Source organism: Chenopodium quinoa, unplaced genomic scaffold (assembly GCF_001683475.1).
Source record: "Chenopodium quinoa cultivar QQ74 unplaced genomic scaffold, ASM168347v1, whole genome shotgun sequence".
Lineage (NCBI taxonomy): Eukaryota > Viridiplantae > Streptophyta > Magnoliopsida > Caryophyllales > Amaranthaceae > Chenopodium > Chenopodium quinoa.
In genome coordinates, this window is record NW_018745584.1 from 1,272,745 (window position 1) to 1,292,230 (window position 19,486).

The following is a 19,486-nucleotide window of genomic DNA, read 5'->3' on the forward strand; positions in this document are numbered from 1 at the left end:
TTCTCCTCATGCATGTTAATGATGTCAATATAGATACATCAAATGCCATTCTTGTCATAGCCCACCATTCCCACCAAAGTATTTCTCTTGGTACCTTATCAAAGGCTTTTTCTAAATGAGTGAAAACCATTTGTAAATCCTTCTTCTTATCCTCATAGTTCTCTATCAATTGTCTCACTACTCTCATAGTTATTCGAACTAACCACCACCTAAGTGGTATTGGCTCAAACATATACTGAAGGCATCAAATAAAAGGAAAACAAAATATTTAAGAAATCTCCTAATACACATGGGAGACAAAATCAAATTTCACCCTATTATATCCGGTTCAATCCTGATTCTAAGGCTATACCACCCAACACCCCTTTAATGTTTTAGGGATAATCTAATTCATCAAAATCGAGATGAATATGATTTGTGATCCAAACATTTATAATGGAAAAAGAGTGGAACATTTTTCTTACCCATTCTTTAGTACCCCTCTACTAGTTGACTTGATAGTATGTTCAGTGCTTTCGCTTTCATGCTAACTTCCTCAAACAATTTTCTTAACCAATCTTTAGTACCCCTCTACTCCATATACTTCTCGGCTTGCATGTGAGATTTGTATGCTCCTTTTCTTTGAAACGCTAGACTCTAAAGTATAATCTTTTATCTTAGAAGTTATGTACTCCCTCCAATTTTTTTAATTGCAACTTTAGTGTGTATTGCGGTTCACGAGGCAAAAGTTAAGGGGTATGTAGTAGTGGGGTTAATTAAAGGTGATTAAAGTGTGTAGAGAGAGAAAGTTTGGCCCAACACTTGGTAAAGTAGTGGGTAAAATACTTTAAAGTAGTGTGTAGAGAGAGAAAGTTTGGCCCACCACTTGGTAAAGTAGTGGTAAAGTAGTAATTTTCAAGGTTTTTGTTTACCCAAAATAGAAATAAAATAGAAAGTTGCATTTAATCTTGATCGGACTAAAATAGCAAAAGTTGCAATTAAAAAAAATCGGAGGGAGTATATATTTTTAGCATTCAAATATCTCCTTCACCCTGTTTGTGTTTGGGAGGGGGGGGGGGAAGTTCTAGAATGGGGGGTGTAAAAAATTAATAATCTTGTATCTTAATAGTTTTGTCCTTGACTATATTTCCTTCTTAATTAGGGGGCTGCATTAGTGTTTCTTCTTCTTCTCATCTTTTTGTGCTATATATTCTGGTTCTTTGGTATGGTTTCTTTCTTGCTGTGTTGTTTTATTCCTTTGCGATTTTACATTTTATATGCAGAGTGTCTTCTTGGGTTACCAAGATCGAGCAGTGCGCTTCATGGAACTTCCAGGTGAAAATCTCAGTAGGTAAGCTCAAAAAATAATAACCTCTTGAAGTTTGCTCACTATGGTACTTCCACACTTCAATGTCTTACTTACCCCTGCTTAGTGTTTGAAATTGAAGGCCACAGTGCTTAAATGGCCTAGGCAAGGTATTTATGAAGAGGTGGATTGATGCGTGTACTCGTGTAGTAAATGGCACTAAGGCACAATGAGATTGGGGCTACATTATTTTGTTAGAATCCTACTACCTGTTGTTTTTACACAGATTTTTATTTTGTATCTCACACATGTGCGTTCATGTGTTATAAGATCATGTTGTGCTTCTGGACTCATTGCCATTTGTTCTGTCTTGTGCTTCTCGCGCTGATTTTGTTTTTTATGTCGTTGACTATTTTCTGTTTTTTTTTTGGGTAATATTTTTAATTTTTTATAGAGAACAGCTTGTTTATTGGCAGTGCTGAAAGTGATTCTCTCGCAATGTATATTAAATATTGTTTTTATTAGAATTTGTGCAGGCATGTTTTGATTAATAATTCCTGCTCTTAATGATAAGCATCTTTGATCTAATTGATTGTGACTGTGTGGTTTATTTTGCAGTGAGCTGCATTTTTTTATAAAGCAGAAAAGAGCAATTCATTTTGCTTGGCTCTCAGGAGCAGGAATCTACCATGGTGACTTGAACTTTGGAGCAAGCCATAGGTAACTCTCAAACATATAATTTATTTATGTCTGACTCATATTCTGTCTATTATACCATTTTCCAATAGTTTGCATATTTTGTCTCTGCCTGAGAGCTGAGACAATTCTTGTTTGCCTCTATGTATTTCATTGCTAGACATAAGCTGTGGTGAACTGGTGATATAGCTCATAAAATTAAAATTTCCAGATAGACATTAGTTGTTGTGATATGGATTGTAAAAACTAATATATGAATATTGTGGTCAGTTCACAGGATGGAGATGAAAATTTTGTGGAGAATAAGGCACTGCTGGATTATTCTAAGTTATTTGATGGTGCTGAAGCAGTTAAACCAAGTTCTTTGGCAATCTCAGAATACCATTTCTTGCTTCTTGTTGGTAATAAAGTTAAGGTAGGTTAGTGCCTATTGGTGACGATTTACAATCTAGAAATATTTGTGCTTTCATGCAAGAGTCACTCCTTATCTATGTTGCACAGACTCGAGTTTGGGTGTTGTATCCAAGTAGGGATCGGAGGATCGGATCCTCCGATCCAAAAAATAGTCGATACGGGGATACAGTCAAAAGATGTCTTGACTAATTTTTTTAGACACGGTTGACATATAAAGTGTCGGGAAATTTTTCAGATACTTTGTTAAAAAAGAAAATAATATCTATAATATTATCATTTATACCCAAAAAATAAAAGGGTAAACAGTAAGAGAGCAAGTAGTAGTAGTAGTTAACAAATACGTACAGTAGTTTATACAAGTACACAAAAAATATATGGAAAACAGCTGTCATTACTCCACCTTAGCCATGAAAAGGTAAGTCAGTAAACAGCAAAAAGTACTATAGTATTTTATCCTTTTTACTTTTTAGTCATGTGAGAAGAATTTTACAAAAATAAAATATTCAGCTGTGCAAAAGATAGTCAAACAGCTGTCCTCCATTTACTTTTTATTTATCCCCTCCTTTCTCTCTCTTTAACCCTTAAATTTCTTATTCATCAACGGCTTCAACAGCTTAAGAAACTCAAAATCAATGGATCCCGACACTCGCTCTGGGACACTTCTCTGGTACGCGAGTTGCGCGTCGCGCGTCGTATCGCGTGTCGTGTCGAGTCGACACGCGATACTCTGGGTTGAGAGGAGTGTCGGGGTAACACAGCTCCTTATATTTTTTTTCAGCTTTGTGTTAGAGTGGATGGCATAGACAGTCTCTCAAACTTTTGTCTTAATATTGTTATTTTAATCAATCAATCAAAGCCTTAATCCCATAAGTGGGGTCGGCTACATGAACCAAAAGTGATTATTCTTTGTAGTCATCGACAAAAACCTTCCTCCTCCATTCCTTACAATATATAATATTAAATTATATGAAAATAATATTAATATGAATGATGCGAACTTTTTCCCAGTTTCATGTATTACGCCCACCGTGGAGGCTTATAAATAAATTAGAATAAACCCAACTATGGCGATTGTTGTAGATTGGATCTTGTAATAATTCCAAGTTATCTAAGGCTTACATTCTTTAGCTCTTTTAAAATTATGAGGTGCGAAACATCTTTAGGATGTTATGAGATTATGGAGTTATTTAGATTCTGATGAAGGGTTGTATTATCTTAGAGGATGACAAAATAAATTGATAAATGATAATTTGTATTTTCTTGTTGCAAAATACTTGCAACATAGTCTTCTACATGCATTTTAAGAAGCCATTACCATCACCAGACGCTTTCTTGAAATTGTCCACCTCTTATGCTCTCTCCCTCCTCCACATATGTCAAACCTCCTCCTTGACCCCACCCAACCACATTGTTCCTATTCAGGTCTAGAGAGGAGAATATGGGAAAGAAAAGTAGTTCAGATGTGAAGATAATGAAGAAAGAGGAGTTCAGGGTGTGATTTTGAGTCCTGTTGGCGACGGTAGTGGGCCGTGAGGTCGTGGGGGTGGGATTGTTGTTGAGTTATGGGTCTAATGGTTAGGGGGAGTGTGGTAGGAATGAGGGTGAAGGTAAGGATGGTTTCCACTTTTCTGTGGGTTGTGGTTTCAATGGGTTAAGTCTATGTTACTTGGACTTATGTACCCATGCTTAACACATGTGTCCGACCTGGCTGTTTTTTAATTTTTGTTTTTTATGATTTTTGTCAGAAACAAAGGGTTAGAGTGTCCTATTTATGTGTCGTGGATCGAACATGGGTATTTTGGGTGAAATGAAGGATTCGAATAGCATAGGATTAAGTGCTGATTTACGGTGTTTAGGGTGATGGTTGAGAAGGAAGGGTGGTGTTTCATTGAGTTTGGTGGTAATTGGGTACGGTGACTGGTTTCAATGTGGAGGGGAGTGGTGGCTAATGATCATGGTGACCTAATTTTTAGGTAAGTGATGCTTTTGAGAGAGAGAGGTAATAAATACTCAATTTGTTTCGAGAGAGAGGGGTTTTAAGGATATTAAAGAACAGGGATTTGATTAGATTTAGAAGTGGTTAAACGGGTAATTTAAACTTAATTTGTTTCTTTTTGATATTGTTGTTTGAAATCATGCAACAATTAGAGGGAATCTTTTGAAAATTTTCTGACATGCAAGTAAAAAATTTAATTGTCTTGTGGGACCTCTTGTTTGATTTATCTCAATGAGTGCTTTAGGAGTCCCAAATATTGTATTTTTTGCTCATATGAAATCAAGAGATATTAATAGTTAATGATGTGCATTGACACATATGACTGATATGAGTAGTGAAAATAGGAACATAAAAAGTAATAAAGGGGATAGAATGTATTGTAGTTGTGACTTATGACAGTCCATTTGTAGTTCATTGTGACTTGCATGTTTTATAAATTTCCAAAAGGAAAGCGATGTAGGCTATTTGAAACAAATGTCATATTTTTTTTTTTCCTTTTTAAATATTAATAATATGAGGTAATGAATTTTTTCTTTTTAAATAAAAATAAAACTAAATTGTAATAATATGAGGTAATGAATTGTTTAATTTCTTCCAATTAAGTGTGTAGGTAATAATGTGGACATTTACTCCAACCTCCGACTTTAGCCTTGTAAACCTTATAGAGGCCTAGGGCCTATGATTTACTATGATGTGGTGTTTCATTGCATCCAGAAGAGTCATAATTTATTGTTAATTTTCCTGTTTCAGTGTCCCTTTTACTATATCGGACAATTCCTTATGATGATACGTGTTAGCTGACCCCAAATCATTTTGGGACTAAGACTTTGTTGTTGATGTTGTTGTTGTTGTTGTTGTAATGTTAAGGACCATAGTATAACTTGGGAAAGTTATAAATCTCGGGTTTTCATGGTTTTTCATTGTTTCAATGAATAATAATTTTTTCTTTCTTTTTTATTTGACTTGTTTATTACAATGTCTTGCAGGTTGTGAACCGAATTAGTGAACAGATCATTGAGGAACTTCACTTTCACCTAACATCCGAGTCATCATCAAAGGGCATTCTAGGTCTTTGTAGTGATGCTTCTGCTGGTCTGTTTTATGCATACGACCAGAACTCTATCTTTCAGGTATCTTCAATGGAAACATTCATCTACACTTGACCATTGATTTTCTTTCTCTGTTCATATATACTCTAAATCTTGATCAATATGTTTCTTAGGTTTCTGTTAATGATGAAGGCCGAGATATGTGGAAAGTTTATTTGGACATGAAGGAATATGCAGCAGCTTTGGCAAATTGTCGTGATGCATTGCAGAGAGATCAAGTCTATCTAGCACAGGTGACATGGTTAGCTCGCATTAGGATATACTAGTCAATGTCTTGCATATGTGCATGGATTGGTGACTCAGTGTGGATAATAGTTGTAGTCATCACTAATTAATACATTTTGTTTTCCAAGCATCTTAGTCAAGTCTATTCTATTCTGCAGGCTGAAGTTGCTTTCTCCACCAAGGACTTTCTGAGAGCTGCATCTTTCTTTGCAAAGGTTTTTCGTAATTTCATTTCTGATTTTTCAGTGAACTTCAGAAAAGTCATATTGTTTTCAACTTTGATTAGGCTGAACAAGACTAACCATTTAGCAGAAAATGAATATAGCTGGGGTGAGATTGCATCAATTTTACATTGAAAGAAAAAAATGACCACCTCCAAGTGATCCTGCCATTGGCAATGTAGGGTGTGGATTGCTTAATTGTTTTTACTGTAATATTTCTTTGCATTGTTCTCATCAAGGCTTGTTTAGGCATGTGAATTACTTGGTGATCTAGTTAAGTTTTTACATGTACCTCAGGGCTCAGGTTATGAGGTTAGTTGGATTCCTATGTTATTTGGCCTGTAAATAATGTCTAATACGCCAACTGTTATGCTTGGAAGTCTATGATTTAAATCTAACAAGTAATTTTTAAGATTTGTTTGCAGTCAAACCTCAAAAAGAGAGTTCTTGATAAGATTCAATTAGGTGTTAGCTAGGATTTTAAGGTGGTTGTTCATAAGATGAAACCTGGGAGTTATTGCCTTTTTGGCCTGTTCATCCTTTATTCTCTCTTAAAGACCCTTAAACACATTGAATCGTTAGATATGATTTTGTAGCTTTCTTTGGAGCATCTTTATTCTCATCCATTTTTTTTGGGGGTGGGGGTGGGGGAGGTGAAGTGAGTTTTTAAGGTGTGACCGTTACTGATCTTTCATCACTGTATTTTTTCTGTAAGTTTGTTGTTATTGCACAAAAGATTGGGATATCAATGAGGGAAAGGCACATAATTTTGTTGCGAAAATCTAGTTAGTTGGGATTTAGTATGTCACTTGAGGTACAACCTCATTTAAATGTAACTTGTATTAATCTGATATGGTCTTGTTTGGTCTGAACGAATACAATAAGCAATAAGTTTTTGAAATAAGGTGAACTAAATAGGGCCTAAGTCTACCCGATCACACTGCTAAAGCCCATATTGAGGTATTTTTTATTGATTATGGATCATTAGTAATTTTCTGTCAAGCTTCTTTATTGCCATGCATATTGGAGTGTATGCTACTTTTTCCTTTTTATAATATATGTTTTTCAGCTATTCCATAATCTATCCACAAATCATCTAAGATGGATAATCAGTTTCGCAATCAGTCTAGCTGTCACTAAATTTTTTACAGTAGTAATACTCTCACCTACATTTTAGGCGTCCATTATGTGTAAACAAAAGAAGTTTACTACATTAAATTTTGGAATCATGCGTAATTGATCAGTTAATGTTAGTGACAACATTTTGATAAAAACCAATTTAGAGTTTGTAGTGGGTGGGTGGGTGGGTGGGGTGGGGTAGGGTGAGGTGCAGGGGTGTTGATATTATCTCATTGCAATTTAGAGCTAGTTGAAATGCACGTCTTCAATTATCTATCATCAGTGATGAGTTCAAAATCTTTGGGGTAAGACTTTTTGTGGGCTTCATTACGTTTATAATTAGCTATTCAAATTGTTTCTTCAATTAGTTTGGTGATTTTAACAGGATATTTTTTTTGCAGATCAATTATATACTCTCGTTTGAAGAAATCACTTTGAAGTTCATTAGTGCAAATGAACAGGTGAATTTTGCCTTCTCATAGTTACAATTGCATCTAACAGCTGATATATATTACTTAAACACTTCATTTTAAGCTAAAACTATGCGAAATTTCACAAAATGGTCTTACTCACACCTGGACATGTACGTGAATGGGCCAATTTTGACATTTTAGCAGGATCTGAGTAACATAGTTTACTTATGCCTTAGAAGCAATTGTGTATATGTTCATGATGTGCAGAGATATTATGTAGTCATGCATGCATGTCTTCCTTCAATTTGAGGTTGGTGTGTAGTCTTAAAAGCTGGGTTATAACTGAGAGTGTGGAGTCTTGGGACTTACCGTGTACTGTGATGGTGCTGCTGTGGGATCGTTTTGGTTGTATTGAGGGGGCCAAGGAGAAGAAGATGCTTTAGTGGAATGCATTAACGGCAGTTCTGTGGTGTTTGAATGGAGTGCAAACATTTCATTGGGAACTGTTTTATTTTGGGATTTACTGTGCAATAGAATTACTTATTCGACGTCTTTATTTTGAGGACAACTCATCATCTTACATTGTATTTTGTTTTCTGTAATGTATGTATGAATTGTTTTTTAATCCAAAAAATAAAACTACATTGTCTTGTTATATAGCTGACGGTATAGTTTCCAATTTCCATGTTTGCAGTCCACATTAAAAACATGACGAAAATATCTTATTCTTTGTTTATATGAATGACCGTTGAAAATATGTGACATGGCCAGTTATAAAATATTCTCTAAGTAAATAAATGTACTGTTTGGGATGATATCAATGACTTTGGATTTAAGTGATATTTAAAAGTGACCGTCTTTTCACTATTTCGTAACTTACAATTTATCATCTTATGCATATGAAATTATGAATTATGAGTATAAATTGTCAAGGTTTTCTGCATTGCAGGATGCTTTAAGGACCTTTTTGCTGTGGAAAGTTGACAGTCTTTCAAAAGATGATAAATGCCAAATAACGATGATTTCCACATGGGCCACTGAATTATACTTGGATAAGGTTTGTGATGTCTTCCCTTGGCAGCCTTATTATTATTTTTTTATAACCTTTCTAAACAAGTTTTGTTAAAATTTAAACATTCCACATAGTGCCAGGAATACTTTGAACTTTTCTACATGGTAACTTGTATTCATTTTTATCCAAATGGTGTGCAAGAAATCTTGAAAACTATCGTGGAGTAACCTTTCTTTGGTACTCCTGTTGAAACTAACTATATCTCGTTGACTAAACTCCTCAAAGACTATTAAAACTTTTTTTTTAACTTCTGTATAGTGACCATCAGATAAATGTTGGTGTTAACTTCGTTATAGTGACCATCAGATAAATGTTGGTTGCTATGTTTATATATTAGGAAAGTAGGAAGTAGGAACCAAAGATAAATTTTTAACAAATCGGGATGGTTTTCTAATGAACCACAACTTCCCATTAGGGAGTGAAAAAAAAAGGGAAGAGAACTGCTAACCCCACTTGGTTAATTTCACTGATCCCTCTAAAGCATGTACAGATGTACTGCCTTTGTTCATAATGTTTTTAACATATTTCATTTTAGTCTCTCATAAAGTTTCAACATATCTACTTCATTCCATTTTTGGCAAATTCCATTTACTACTTGACCCCCTTATTCCATAATAGCTATACAATTCAACTCACTCACTCTCCTTTGCTTTAATTCTTTTGCAAAAAGTAAATGTTAAGGACATTATTAACCAGAGTTAGTAGTGAAAACTGATCCAATCCAATAAAATTAAAACTCCCAACATTTTCATTATCTCTCTAATTAATATTACAAAATCAAATAACCTTAAAGTTATCCATAATGCAAAAACATATCGATCAAATTTGTTAGGTACCAGGTGAAATAGAAATTTTTTATGCCTTTTTAATTAATAATAAATGGAGAACCTTGTGTCTCTGTTCTGATGGGTAGTGTTTGTATTTTTATTGACAAACTTTGAAGCAACATCTACCCATAACATTAGAAGGTTTGAATTTTGACGTTTTGTATCAAGGACTCTGTATTTGTTTTCTATGATATGTAGAAAAGCTTTTTTATTTTGGGTACTTTGTAATATATCATCCCATGGTTAGAAGTAGTGAGTGCTGAGTGGCCAAACTAATTCCTATAAATTTGTTATATATATATATATCAGTTATCTTATGCAATTTGTCAATCTATAGATCAATCGGCTTTTATTGGAAGATGATACTTCAGGTGATCATAATTCCGAGTATTGGTCACTTATCAAAGAATTCCGTGCTTTTCTAAGTGATTCTAAGGATGTGTTGGATGAAGCCACCACATTGATGTTATTAGAGAGGTAAAGTTTTTGTACTTGTATATAAAGTTGTGGAATTTACTGTGTAATCTTATTCTTTATATGTGAAGTTCTGATATTTTTGTTTTCTTTATGCAGTTGTCTCGCTCAATTTTTTGTCTTGATGTGTAGCAATATGATGTGAACTAGAATAGACTTACTTTTATTTGCTCATGTGTAAGGCACACACTCTCTAAGTATCTATACTGCAAATTAATTAGAAGACCAAAAGGACCTTCTTTCAACAACAGATGAAATGTTATAAAGAAGGGTTACCCGTAAAAATGGAAAGCAACATACAACATTGCTCCCATAATGTAACCAAAGAAGATTACTGACCACTGATCCTATCATTAGAGGGTGTATAGGTAAAGAGGTTTGTTAGAGAATTAAATAATAGGATGTGAGACGAGAGAAGAAATAATGAATGTAGAAGTGGGGGAAATAATTTTAAATGTTATAGTGGGCACCAAAGGAGAGAGAAATATGATTTAAAATGGTGGAGAGTTTCCAAAAATGTGATGTGCACCACTTAAAAAAAAAGAGGTTTAGGGAAAGTCATGTAATTTGTCACATAGTCTTATGCTCTTTCTACCGAAAGAAAGCATATTGTATTTGTAAATGAGCTTAGTAGAGGGAACAATCAAATTAACTTCAACAATATGTAATTTTTATGGGGAAAAAATGGCCATTGAACAATGCAAAAATTGATGATTTCATGCCTCCTTACCATAGAGAAAAAAAAAATAAAAAATCATGAATTCGTCACGATTGCAGTAAAAGTTGTGTTGTTGCAGAAAAGGCTTGTGACGAGTGAATAGAATGGCTTGTGGCTCACGGTGTGAATAGTATCGAAAAATTCATGTTTATGAGTTTAAGACTTTTTAGTTTAATAAGTAAGTATCAAAATATTTTTGGTCAATATAATATAATTAAAAGAACGGATGTGATGGGTAAATAAACATTCTAAAGTTTCGATTCAAAATTATGTGATGTATGACCATGTGATAGACCAAGTGTGGAGAAAGGCATGGTTTCAGTTGTGGGTCTCTGTAACGGGATTTCGCAGAGCGGCCAATTCGTTATGTAACTGCTGAATTGATAGAGTTTACGGAGTATAAAATACACAACTGACACATGTATTGATAATGTTTAAGGATACTATAAACTGACAAGGAATGACTAGTTTTAAGAAACCTAAATCATGCTTAACATATAATTAATGTGTGGCAATCTTAACTGCCAAGGTTATAAACAAGCAAAAACTCAACGATGCAAAGCAACCCATAAAAAGATTTTACCATCCACAAACTAATTGATCCACTAATTGAGGTAACAGATTGCAGACCTAAGGCTCCATCTATTCACTGAATAAAACAAAAAACCTATTAATGTAGCGATAATAACAAGGAGTCCATGCTAGGAGATTTTTGTTTTTTAATTTTATTATTTATAAACAAGAAATAAAGCTACTCTTTTATTTAACTCCATACAAAGTCCAATCAAATTAGAAAATGGCAGTGCCAAGATTTTGTAACCGCCTTGATCATCTGCATTTGTATCATAGTACTACTAGGCTGTACTAGGTTGGCCTATTGGGAGGGTTACTGTAGAAATGCACAGTTATTTTTTAGAATTAACTTGAAGGGAAAGGAAGTCAGTTAGACTAAGAAATGTTATGTAAAGAGGTCGGTAAGATCACAAAAAGATTATTTAGTTTCCTTTGTATTTGTAAGAGTATCAAGCCTCTTGAAAGCTTGAATGTCCCTTAAATTCTATTATATCTAGCTTTTAATACAAATGTTGAGCTTCTTCAACCATTAATTTTCTGCCTGAAATCCAGTTTCTAGCCCACTGTGGCCACCTCGTTGGATATCTAATATCTTACAATGATCTAGTATGTGGAAAAGTGGATTAAAAATATGGGGACTTGTGGGATTAGATCAATCACTTCTTACAAGGTGTGTGGTAGGGCCAGTTGGCAAGATGCTCATATGCCAACCTTCTATAAGCAGAAGGCCTTATCAGGTGATTATGTCACTCTTATTAGAAATTGTTTGTCTTGAATTATTTGCGATCTTGATTTCTTGTTTGATGTACCTATATTAGATTATCAGCAACGCAAAGGGCTGAGGTAATTATGGGACTATCTCTAGAATGTAGTTGGTAAATTCAAGATAAATTTAATGCTTTTACGTAAAAAAAAATGAAAGCTCTCGTTCAGATAGTTGCTAGCTTGTTGCCATATAATTTTGGGAATTTTTTTTTTTCCTGTTTGGAAGGTTTATTTGATATCTGTTGTTTTATTCTTTATAACACAAGGAGTCCAAATTTTATCTTCAACACTTGTGTTTACTGTTTTGTTTGCTACCTAATCGACCACCATTTGCTAGAAGGGGTGATTATTTTTAACTGTTTGGTTATCGATTCATAGATGCACTTAATTGTTTATTTTGCATTACCGCATTTTGCTTATATTATTAACTATAAACTTTTCGCTCAGCTATGGTAGGGTTGATGAATTGGTGTACTTCGCTAGTTTGAAGGGGCAGTATGAGATTGTTATTCACCATTATATTCAGGTGGTTTTCTTTCAACTACTTATTGTCTGTTTTAGTGTACATAATTTTATTTGACAATTAAATTGTTTTATTATTTCCTCCTGGCCCTCGTTTGAAGTAGAATATTTCATTCTAGATGATTTCTTTTGCTTGGATTTGGGACAGATTGGTGGTTGTTTCTTTTAGCTTCATGTATTTTGAATTATGGTTCAGTAGTTGCACCTGCAAGCAATTATTAGCTTATGGTTCTAATCTTGTAACAGTTTGATTGTCAAAAGTACATTAAATCTGATCTGATGTTCAATGATATAGAATAGGATTGCAAAAGTCAAAAAGCTTACTCAGATTTCTATCATATCATCACAAGCACTACTTGCATCATCACTAAAACTAGGGAAAATCAATTGTCAACTTTCAAAGGCATACTAATAACAAGAGATATTTTCTCGTACCTTTTTCTGTATGTTTGGCTCAATTAATCAATTGTCAACCTTGGATTGCAAATTTGCAAGAGTGAAGTTTGATTACGCCTTAGTATTTATACAATCTCATTCAATGCTATCAGTTAATGAACAATCATTATTAGTCTTGTCATGCAGCTCTCTTGAAGACATGTAAGGGCTTAGGCATATAAAAGCCTGAATCTGGATGAACTATTTTGAGACATTGAAACTGCATTCCTAGTATTTTTCAAAGCAGAAATGCTGATTATTTTTGTTGCAGTATGTCGTATCTTCAGGATATATTACGTGACACAAGTTACTTTTTCCTTCTAAAAACTGTGGATTAAGCCCCTTCTGGTCATAACTCTTGAAACTTTTTAAGCTGTGGACTAGCATTGGTGGGATCCCTCATGTTTACCCAACTTTTGTCGTAGCTCGGAGCTGGAGAAAAGATCTCTTAGAAGTTAAAGTTATGGGTCTTTGGGTTGACCTCTAATTTGTATTATTAATCATAAGGTGTTTGACCTGTAAATTGTATTTTATTAATCATAAGTGGACCTACTTGATGTGCGTTGGCTTTTGATAAAACTTATGGTACTATTCCCAAAAATGTAATTAGTAGTCCTAGTTGGCCATCATTATACATTGGCTCATTAGCTTGTTTGCAAGTGTACACATCTTTCTTGTCAGAAAAGGTCTTTGGTTTCCTTGCTGATAATGATAAGTCATCTATTTTGGATGAATCAAACATCAATTTTGTACACCCAATAGTATCATATCACATTGGTTTGGCATTTCTAGAGCTTAATTAGGGTCTCACAACAAGAGATAGTGCCTAAAAGTTTCTCTTTATTGGCTAATCACTGAGGTTGTGTCTGCGTATTAACTGGCTTCAAAAAGATTCAAACTGTAATGATCTTGATTTAGTTTTCATGCAAATTCTGGAATATGCTTAGGTCCCCCATTTGTGTTGAGCTGTAAACCTTTTATTATTTTAGTAATAGCACCATTTCCCTGAGGTTTGTATAATTTCACCTCATAACCCCAAACCTTATAGAACTCTGTTAAACATAATCCCCAGTGTTTGTTGCACCCACAAACCGTCTCCCTCTTTCTTATCACCCTCCTTCCCAATCTAGTTCCTTCTTGCACTTCTCAAAAGAAGAAGATATGAAGATGTAAGTTGGACTATTAGTAATATATTTTGAGGCCTTTTCATTTGTACATGAAAGTTATTGAATTTAATTGAAATGTGTCTAAAGCAGTGTGGACATTACAATTTTTATAGCTAGGAGATGAACTCATTTCAATTTGTGATATAAGATATCTTTAGGACATAGTAATCTTTTCGATCTTTTTGCGCTTAATAACGGGGTTTATCATTTATGTTAATTAAGATGGCATTTTGTGTGTGTGTGTGTGTGTGTTTATTTAGGAGTTTGAACCAGAAATCAATGGCCTATTATAGATATAAAATTGGTTTTTTCTTTCTTTCTAACAGGATTATCCTGTTTGTTCTTTTTGGTTGTTTCATCTCTAGCAAGGAGAGGCAAAGAAAGCTTTGGAAGTTCTTGAAAAACTTGGTGTTCCCATTCATTTGCAGGTAAATGTCAATTTATCTGCATTCATTTATGAGTATGTTGCTCAATCATTGTTCTTTGATAAACATATTTTTTGAAAGAATAATTTGTACACACATAATATTTCCCCCTTCCCCCTAGACCACTACTACCAATAGACCATAATTGATCACAGAGCAAAACCATATAAGGGGTATTAAGGAATGGATCTTTTTTTTTCCCTCACACATGGTATAAGTAATCAAATAAGTTGCTTTCATGACATCTACTACTTTATTCTGCTTACCTTATTCTGAAAGACATTTGGTGGTATTTTGCAGTACAAATTTGCTCCTGACCTCATCATGCTCGACGCTTATGAAACTGTTGAATCATGGATGATAAGAAAGGACCTTAATCCAAGGAAGCTGATTCCTGCAATGATGCGTTATTCAAGTGAACCACATGCAAAGTAAAGTTAACTTGGTGCTCCAATCTTGAGTATTGTAATGCTGAGTTCTGTTAGGGAAGACGATGCTATGAGTTATATGATGTATGCCACTTATATAGTGTACCATTGCTTTAGTGACCACTAAACATAGGCTGCTTAGCTGTACAATAACCAGTAAACACATGATAGGCTTTTGTTAAACTGCGCCTTTTTAATTATTCTCATTCATCCATCGTGGTCATCATGTTGTATTGTCTATAATCACTCTTCATAAAAGAAGCTGGTCACAACATCACATATATAAAGACTAGTATTCCACATACTGTAAAACTCCTGATTCATAGTATTGCCTGTATGGATAGTTTGAATTTCATGTGATTTTCCTTTCAAAGTAGAATAGAAGATTTCCAAAAAATAAAAAAATAAAAAGTTAATGAACGTACAAGATTTTTTTTTTTTTTTTTTTTTTTTTTTTTTTTTTTTCCGGGTACTATCAGATACTTAAATTGTGGAAAATTCTTGATTCTTGCTTTGCCTTTGAAATGTTAAATCCTTTTAGTTGTTTATGAATTAGCCAGAGGTTTGAATTTATTCATGTCTAACAGACAATCATTTGAAACATCTTTGCACTAATTTGTATTTTCTTATGTTGAACTTCTTGCAGGAATGAGACACATCAAGTGATCAGATATTTGGAGTATTGTGTTCATAGTTTGAATAATGAGGATCCTGGAATTCACAACCTGCTGCTTTCTTTGTATGCTAAACAGGTTCCTATACTTTTACTTGTCTGAGAATTGTAGTGATCTGCTGAGCAGAGTTTTACCTTGGTTCCGTTACATTTAGATGCTTATGATCATAGGACACATGAGTGACTCATTCAGTGTGCCATGGTACTTGTTTGTCTTAAACCAAATGGAGAATGGTTAGAGCTCATACTAATGTTTTTTTGACAAATCATAGTAAAATGAGTTAATAGTGTACATTAACTCTTATCTGATTACTATTTAACATAAAACAACTTTTTCTACTTTTCGTTAATTAGTGGACACGTAAAGTGTTCTGAAGTATACATTAAGGTAGAAATCGAGGAGCTTGAAATCAAAGTTGTAAGCGTTGCACTAGTATTTGATTGCTTGCCAATTGTCATAGGCCCACAGGTTCTTGCTGATTTTTTTAGTACAAGGCTTCTACAAACTCAGTTATTTTAGAATTGGATGTTTGTTAGATCAGAAAAACACTGCTCACGTGAATCCTTATTAATTTTTTTTTTATTATTTTAATATCATTTTTGATAAAGGTGTATTTCCAAGGGTTTACCTTGGTAATCTCCTATGTGTTTGAATCCTGATACTGTTGTGAAGATTTAATGCGTGAAGCATTCAGTACTGATTTTTGCCAGTTGACATTGTTTTTCATGCATTGGGCTACTTTTTCTGTTCTATTTTCCTGTTTAACACGAAAAACACTCTCCTCCCAGTTCCCCACTAATAAAAGAAGATATGGAAAATGATCTTGACATATATACTCATGTAGTATCATGGATCTGAGCAAAATGGATTTAGCTTAGTATAGTTGTGGAACAGAGGGATGTCTTTAGAAGTGTTAATATTAGCTTGTTGACATTTAAATTCAGGAGGATGATAGTGCTCTCCTGCGTTTTCTACAATCCAAGTTCAGTAAAGTAAGGGAAAACAGTCCAGAATTCTTCTATGATCCTAAATATGCTTTAAGACTTTGCCTTAAGGAGAAGAGGATGCGTGCCTGTGTTCATATATACGGTATGATGTCCATGCACGAAGAAGCTGTGGCTCTTGCTTTACAGGTAATATCATCTTTCTTGTGCTGCCTGAATACTGTTTCTTTTCTTCTATAGGTAACACTCAAACTTAACTTGTATGGCTTCTGCATGGATTTAATCTGTTCTAGTGCTTCCACATGTATGATGCAGCATCCTCGTCTCTGCTATCTCTGTTATCTTATTAAGTTAACATTCTCGGAACAGTATATGATTGCATAGATTGCTTTTTTGGTCACAGGAGTTGTTACCCTTCTCTCATTCAAAATTTAATATCCTGGAGTAAAAAGGTGGGTGGGTAGAAGAAAATAAAAGGGAGTTGGAGTAAAATGGTAATATTCCTGGAGTAAGAGAGGCTAATAGTAAAAGGTGTATTCCAAAAATGGAATTTATAAAAAAAAATGGAAAGTGAATAGAACACCAGAAAAGCTAGAATCCAATAAATCATGACAAATGATGAAAAATTGTGAATTGTAGCCTTGTTAGTTGCTCGACTTTTGTCTCTGTTTTCTATAATTAAGGATGAATTTGGTTTGGATTTACATTTTACCCTGCAGTCCATACCTCAAAATCATAGTGAAGAACCATTTTACAGCCGCTTAAACTTAGTTTTTACAAGGTGAGTCAGGACGAAGTGAAAATCGCATTGAAAGTGCTTAGTGCAGTCCAAAACGTAAGCCAAGATGTGTGCATCATGACACTTTCGGTGAAGTTGTGTGTGGTAGAGTAGATCTGAATTCAATTTAAACAAAGGCAAATTTTATCAACTTGAAACATAAATTAAAACCCTCAGTTCTGTATGATTGAATTTGCAAGTCGTGTTAGCAATGGAACTTGTCGAGTCTCTAGTTATTTTATTGATTCCGGGTAGTGTCTGGCACCAGATCCGCTGGTGACCGTCACCGATTATGCTGTTTCAGGACATTTCTCTCTCTCTCTCTCTAAATTTTCATTCTTCTCTCGTCCTATTTGGCCTGGAAACTTCTGGTCTTAATTCTTTCTCCTCTCTAATAAAATCTTACGACTTTCTCTTGCATCAGTGTATAAGATGGCTCAGGTTCCTTCTGTAATGCGCCGCTTCATACAAAGCCGATGCGTGTAGTTTCTCACCTATTGGTGCCTGGTTTTTTAAACATAAAAGACCCCTATGCTACAATTATATGAATTACTTTTAAACTCTCTTGTGCTTGATTTCAATCTATGTCAATAAGTTTTTAATTCCAATATATATTTTTTGTAAAATTGTCTTGCGAGTTCCCATTATGAAAGAAAAAACTTTTGTTGTGGTTACTTCTTTGTAGCTGTAGTGCAAGTAACTCATGTTTGCACTTTTCACCATTGCATTATATACTCCAATGGTTTCCTTTACTTTGGAGAATGCTTTAATTTTGTCCATTAATCATATCTCGCAACTGCCAACATTTTCCAGTCACTCATCTATTCCAGGTTGTCCCAAAATTAGTATGCTTGACATTGGTTAATTTTTTTACCGTCAATTACTCAATATTCTTCCTCATTAAAGTTAATACCCTCAAGTGTGACATTTTCTTCAGGATAAAAGGGACTTTTTTTAAAAGGTTAACTTTCTGTAAACAGGTTATATTCTAGCAGGAACAACAACCCCATGTAATGAACCATGATATTGATTTTAGGTGGACTATAGTATTGCTCTGACTTTTGTTCTTTCAGATGTTTCCCTTGCCTTGATTGTTTTAGCGACTACCAACAGTGCCACTCAAATTCTGTATCACTTCATTCATTTGCCTACATTGTTTCTTATAGGTATACTTAAGAAACCCAAATCCTTAAATCTAGGAGCACTGGTAAGCGAGAGACAATTTGTGTGAACGAGGGTTCTTGATTTACGCTCAACCTAAACCAGATGTGATACAGTTCCCAGTTTAAGAAATAATTGCTAGAATTCTAATTTTTTGGAGCATTACTTTTCTATGTCTATTTTTCATGTCTATCTTTTGTTGTTGGTACCCTAATTATTTATAGATCATTCTTGCATCAGAAGAGGTCAAATTAAGTAAGCTGGCAGATCTACTGACTATTAATGAACTTTATCGTTTTCAAATACTCTTGGTAGGGAGGTCTGGAATGAGGGGCTCTTATCGTGTGTTTGGTTTTTTAAGATAAATGAAAACAAAAGGAATAGAAGTCACATTTTCCTTCTTTTGTTTAATTTGCAAGAATTGCTTGGATTTTGGTCTTTAATTTGAGGAATTGGGTATGAATTGATTGGATTTTAGTTAATAATTTCTTTCAATCTAAATTCCATCAATTTGAGGGATTAAAAAGGTCTCCTCTTTCATGGGATGCCAAGGTTGTGATAAGATAAAAAACCTGTGTATACTGCATGTGTCTGTAGTCTCAACATCTAAGATAATCTGTTGATTAATTTTTATAAATGAAAATTTGGCAAAAAAATTAATGGCTCTCCTGATCTTTTTGCTTCTTGCTCAGTCCTTCTGAGACAGGCAGAGTTCTCTTCCTACATTGTGGTTGGTACATGTTCTTTAAAACTAATTGTTTATGGTCTGGGTTAAGTGCACTTTAGCGCATTTGCAGGTTTTGTATATATAAATTTTGGGAGGTAAAAGCGGAGAGAGCTCTGTTGGAGATTGGTTTGCCCAGCTGTTCTCTGGGTATTATGCCTTAAGTGGAATTTTGAGATATTCTACTATTTTTTATTTTTAATTTTTTTTTACTGTTTTGTCTGATTTGCTTTTGTGGGATAGTTATTTACCATGCTTATCTTTGTTCCTATTGTTTGAATGTTTTCTCAGGCCTATCACATATAGTTTGTATGGTAGGCAA

The 19,486-nt window shown here is 34.2% G+C and overlaps 1 protein-coding gene across 1 annotated transcript in view; it reads left to right on the forward strand.

The window, feature by feature from the left end:
• Nucleotides 1–19,486, forward strand: part of LOC110716436 (vacuolar protein sorting-associated protein 18 homolog) — a 36,748-nt gene that overhangs the window by 6,312 nt on the left and 10,950 nt on the right. Inside the window, exons 6-19 of the mRNA XM_021895051.1 lie at nt 1,263–1,330; nt 1,904–2,005; nt 2,252–2,396; nt 5,378–5,521; nt 5,614–5,733; nt 5,884–5,940; nt 7,467–7,526; nt 8,428–8,535; nt 9,715–9,854; nt 12,355–12,433; nt 14,396–14,458; nt 14,756–14,886; nt 15,530–15,635; nt 16,502–16,690. Coding sequence (XP_021750743.1) covers nt 1,263–1,330; nt 1,904–2,005; nt 2,252–2,396; nt 5,378–5,521; nt 5,614–5,733; nt 5,884–5,940; nt 7,467–7,526; nt 8,428–8,535; nt 9,715–9,854; nt 12,355–12,433; nt 14,396–14,458; nt 14,756–14,886; nt 15,530–15,635; nt 16,502–16,690 — 1,512 coding nt within the window. The remainder of the gene's footprint in view (nt 1–1,262; nt 1,331–1,903; nt 2,006–2,251; nt 2,397–5,377; nt 5,522–5,613; nt 5,734–5,883; nt 5,941–7,466; nt 7,527–8,427; nt 8,536–9,714; nt 9,855–12,354; nt 12,434–14,395; nt 14,459–14,755; nt 14,887–15,529; nt 15,636–16,501; nt 16,691–19,486) is intronic.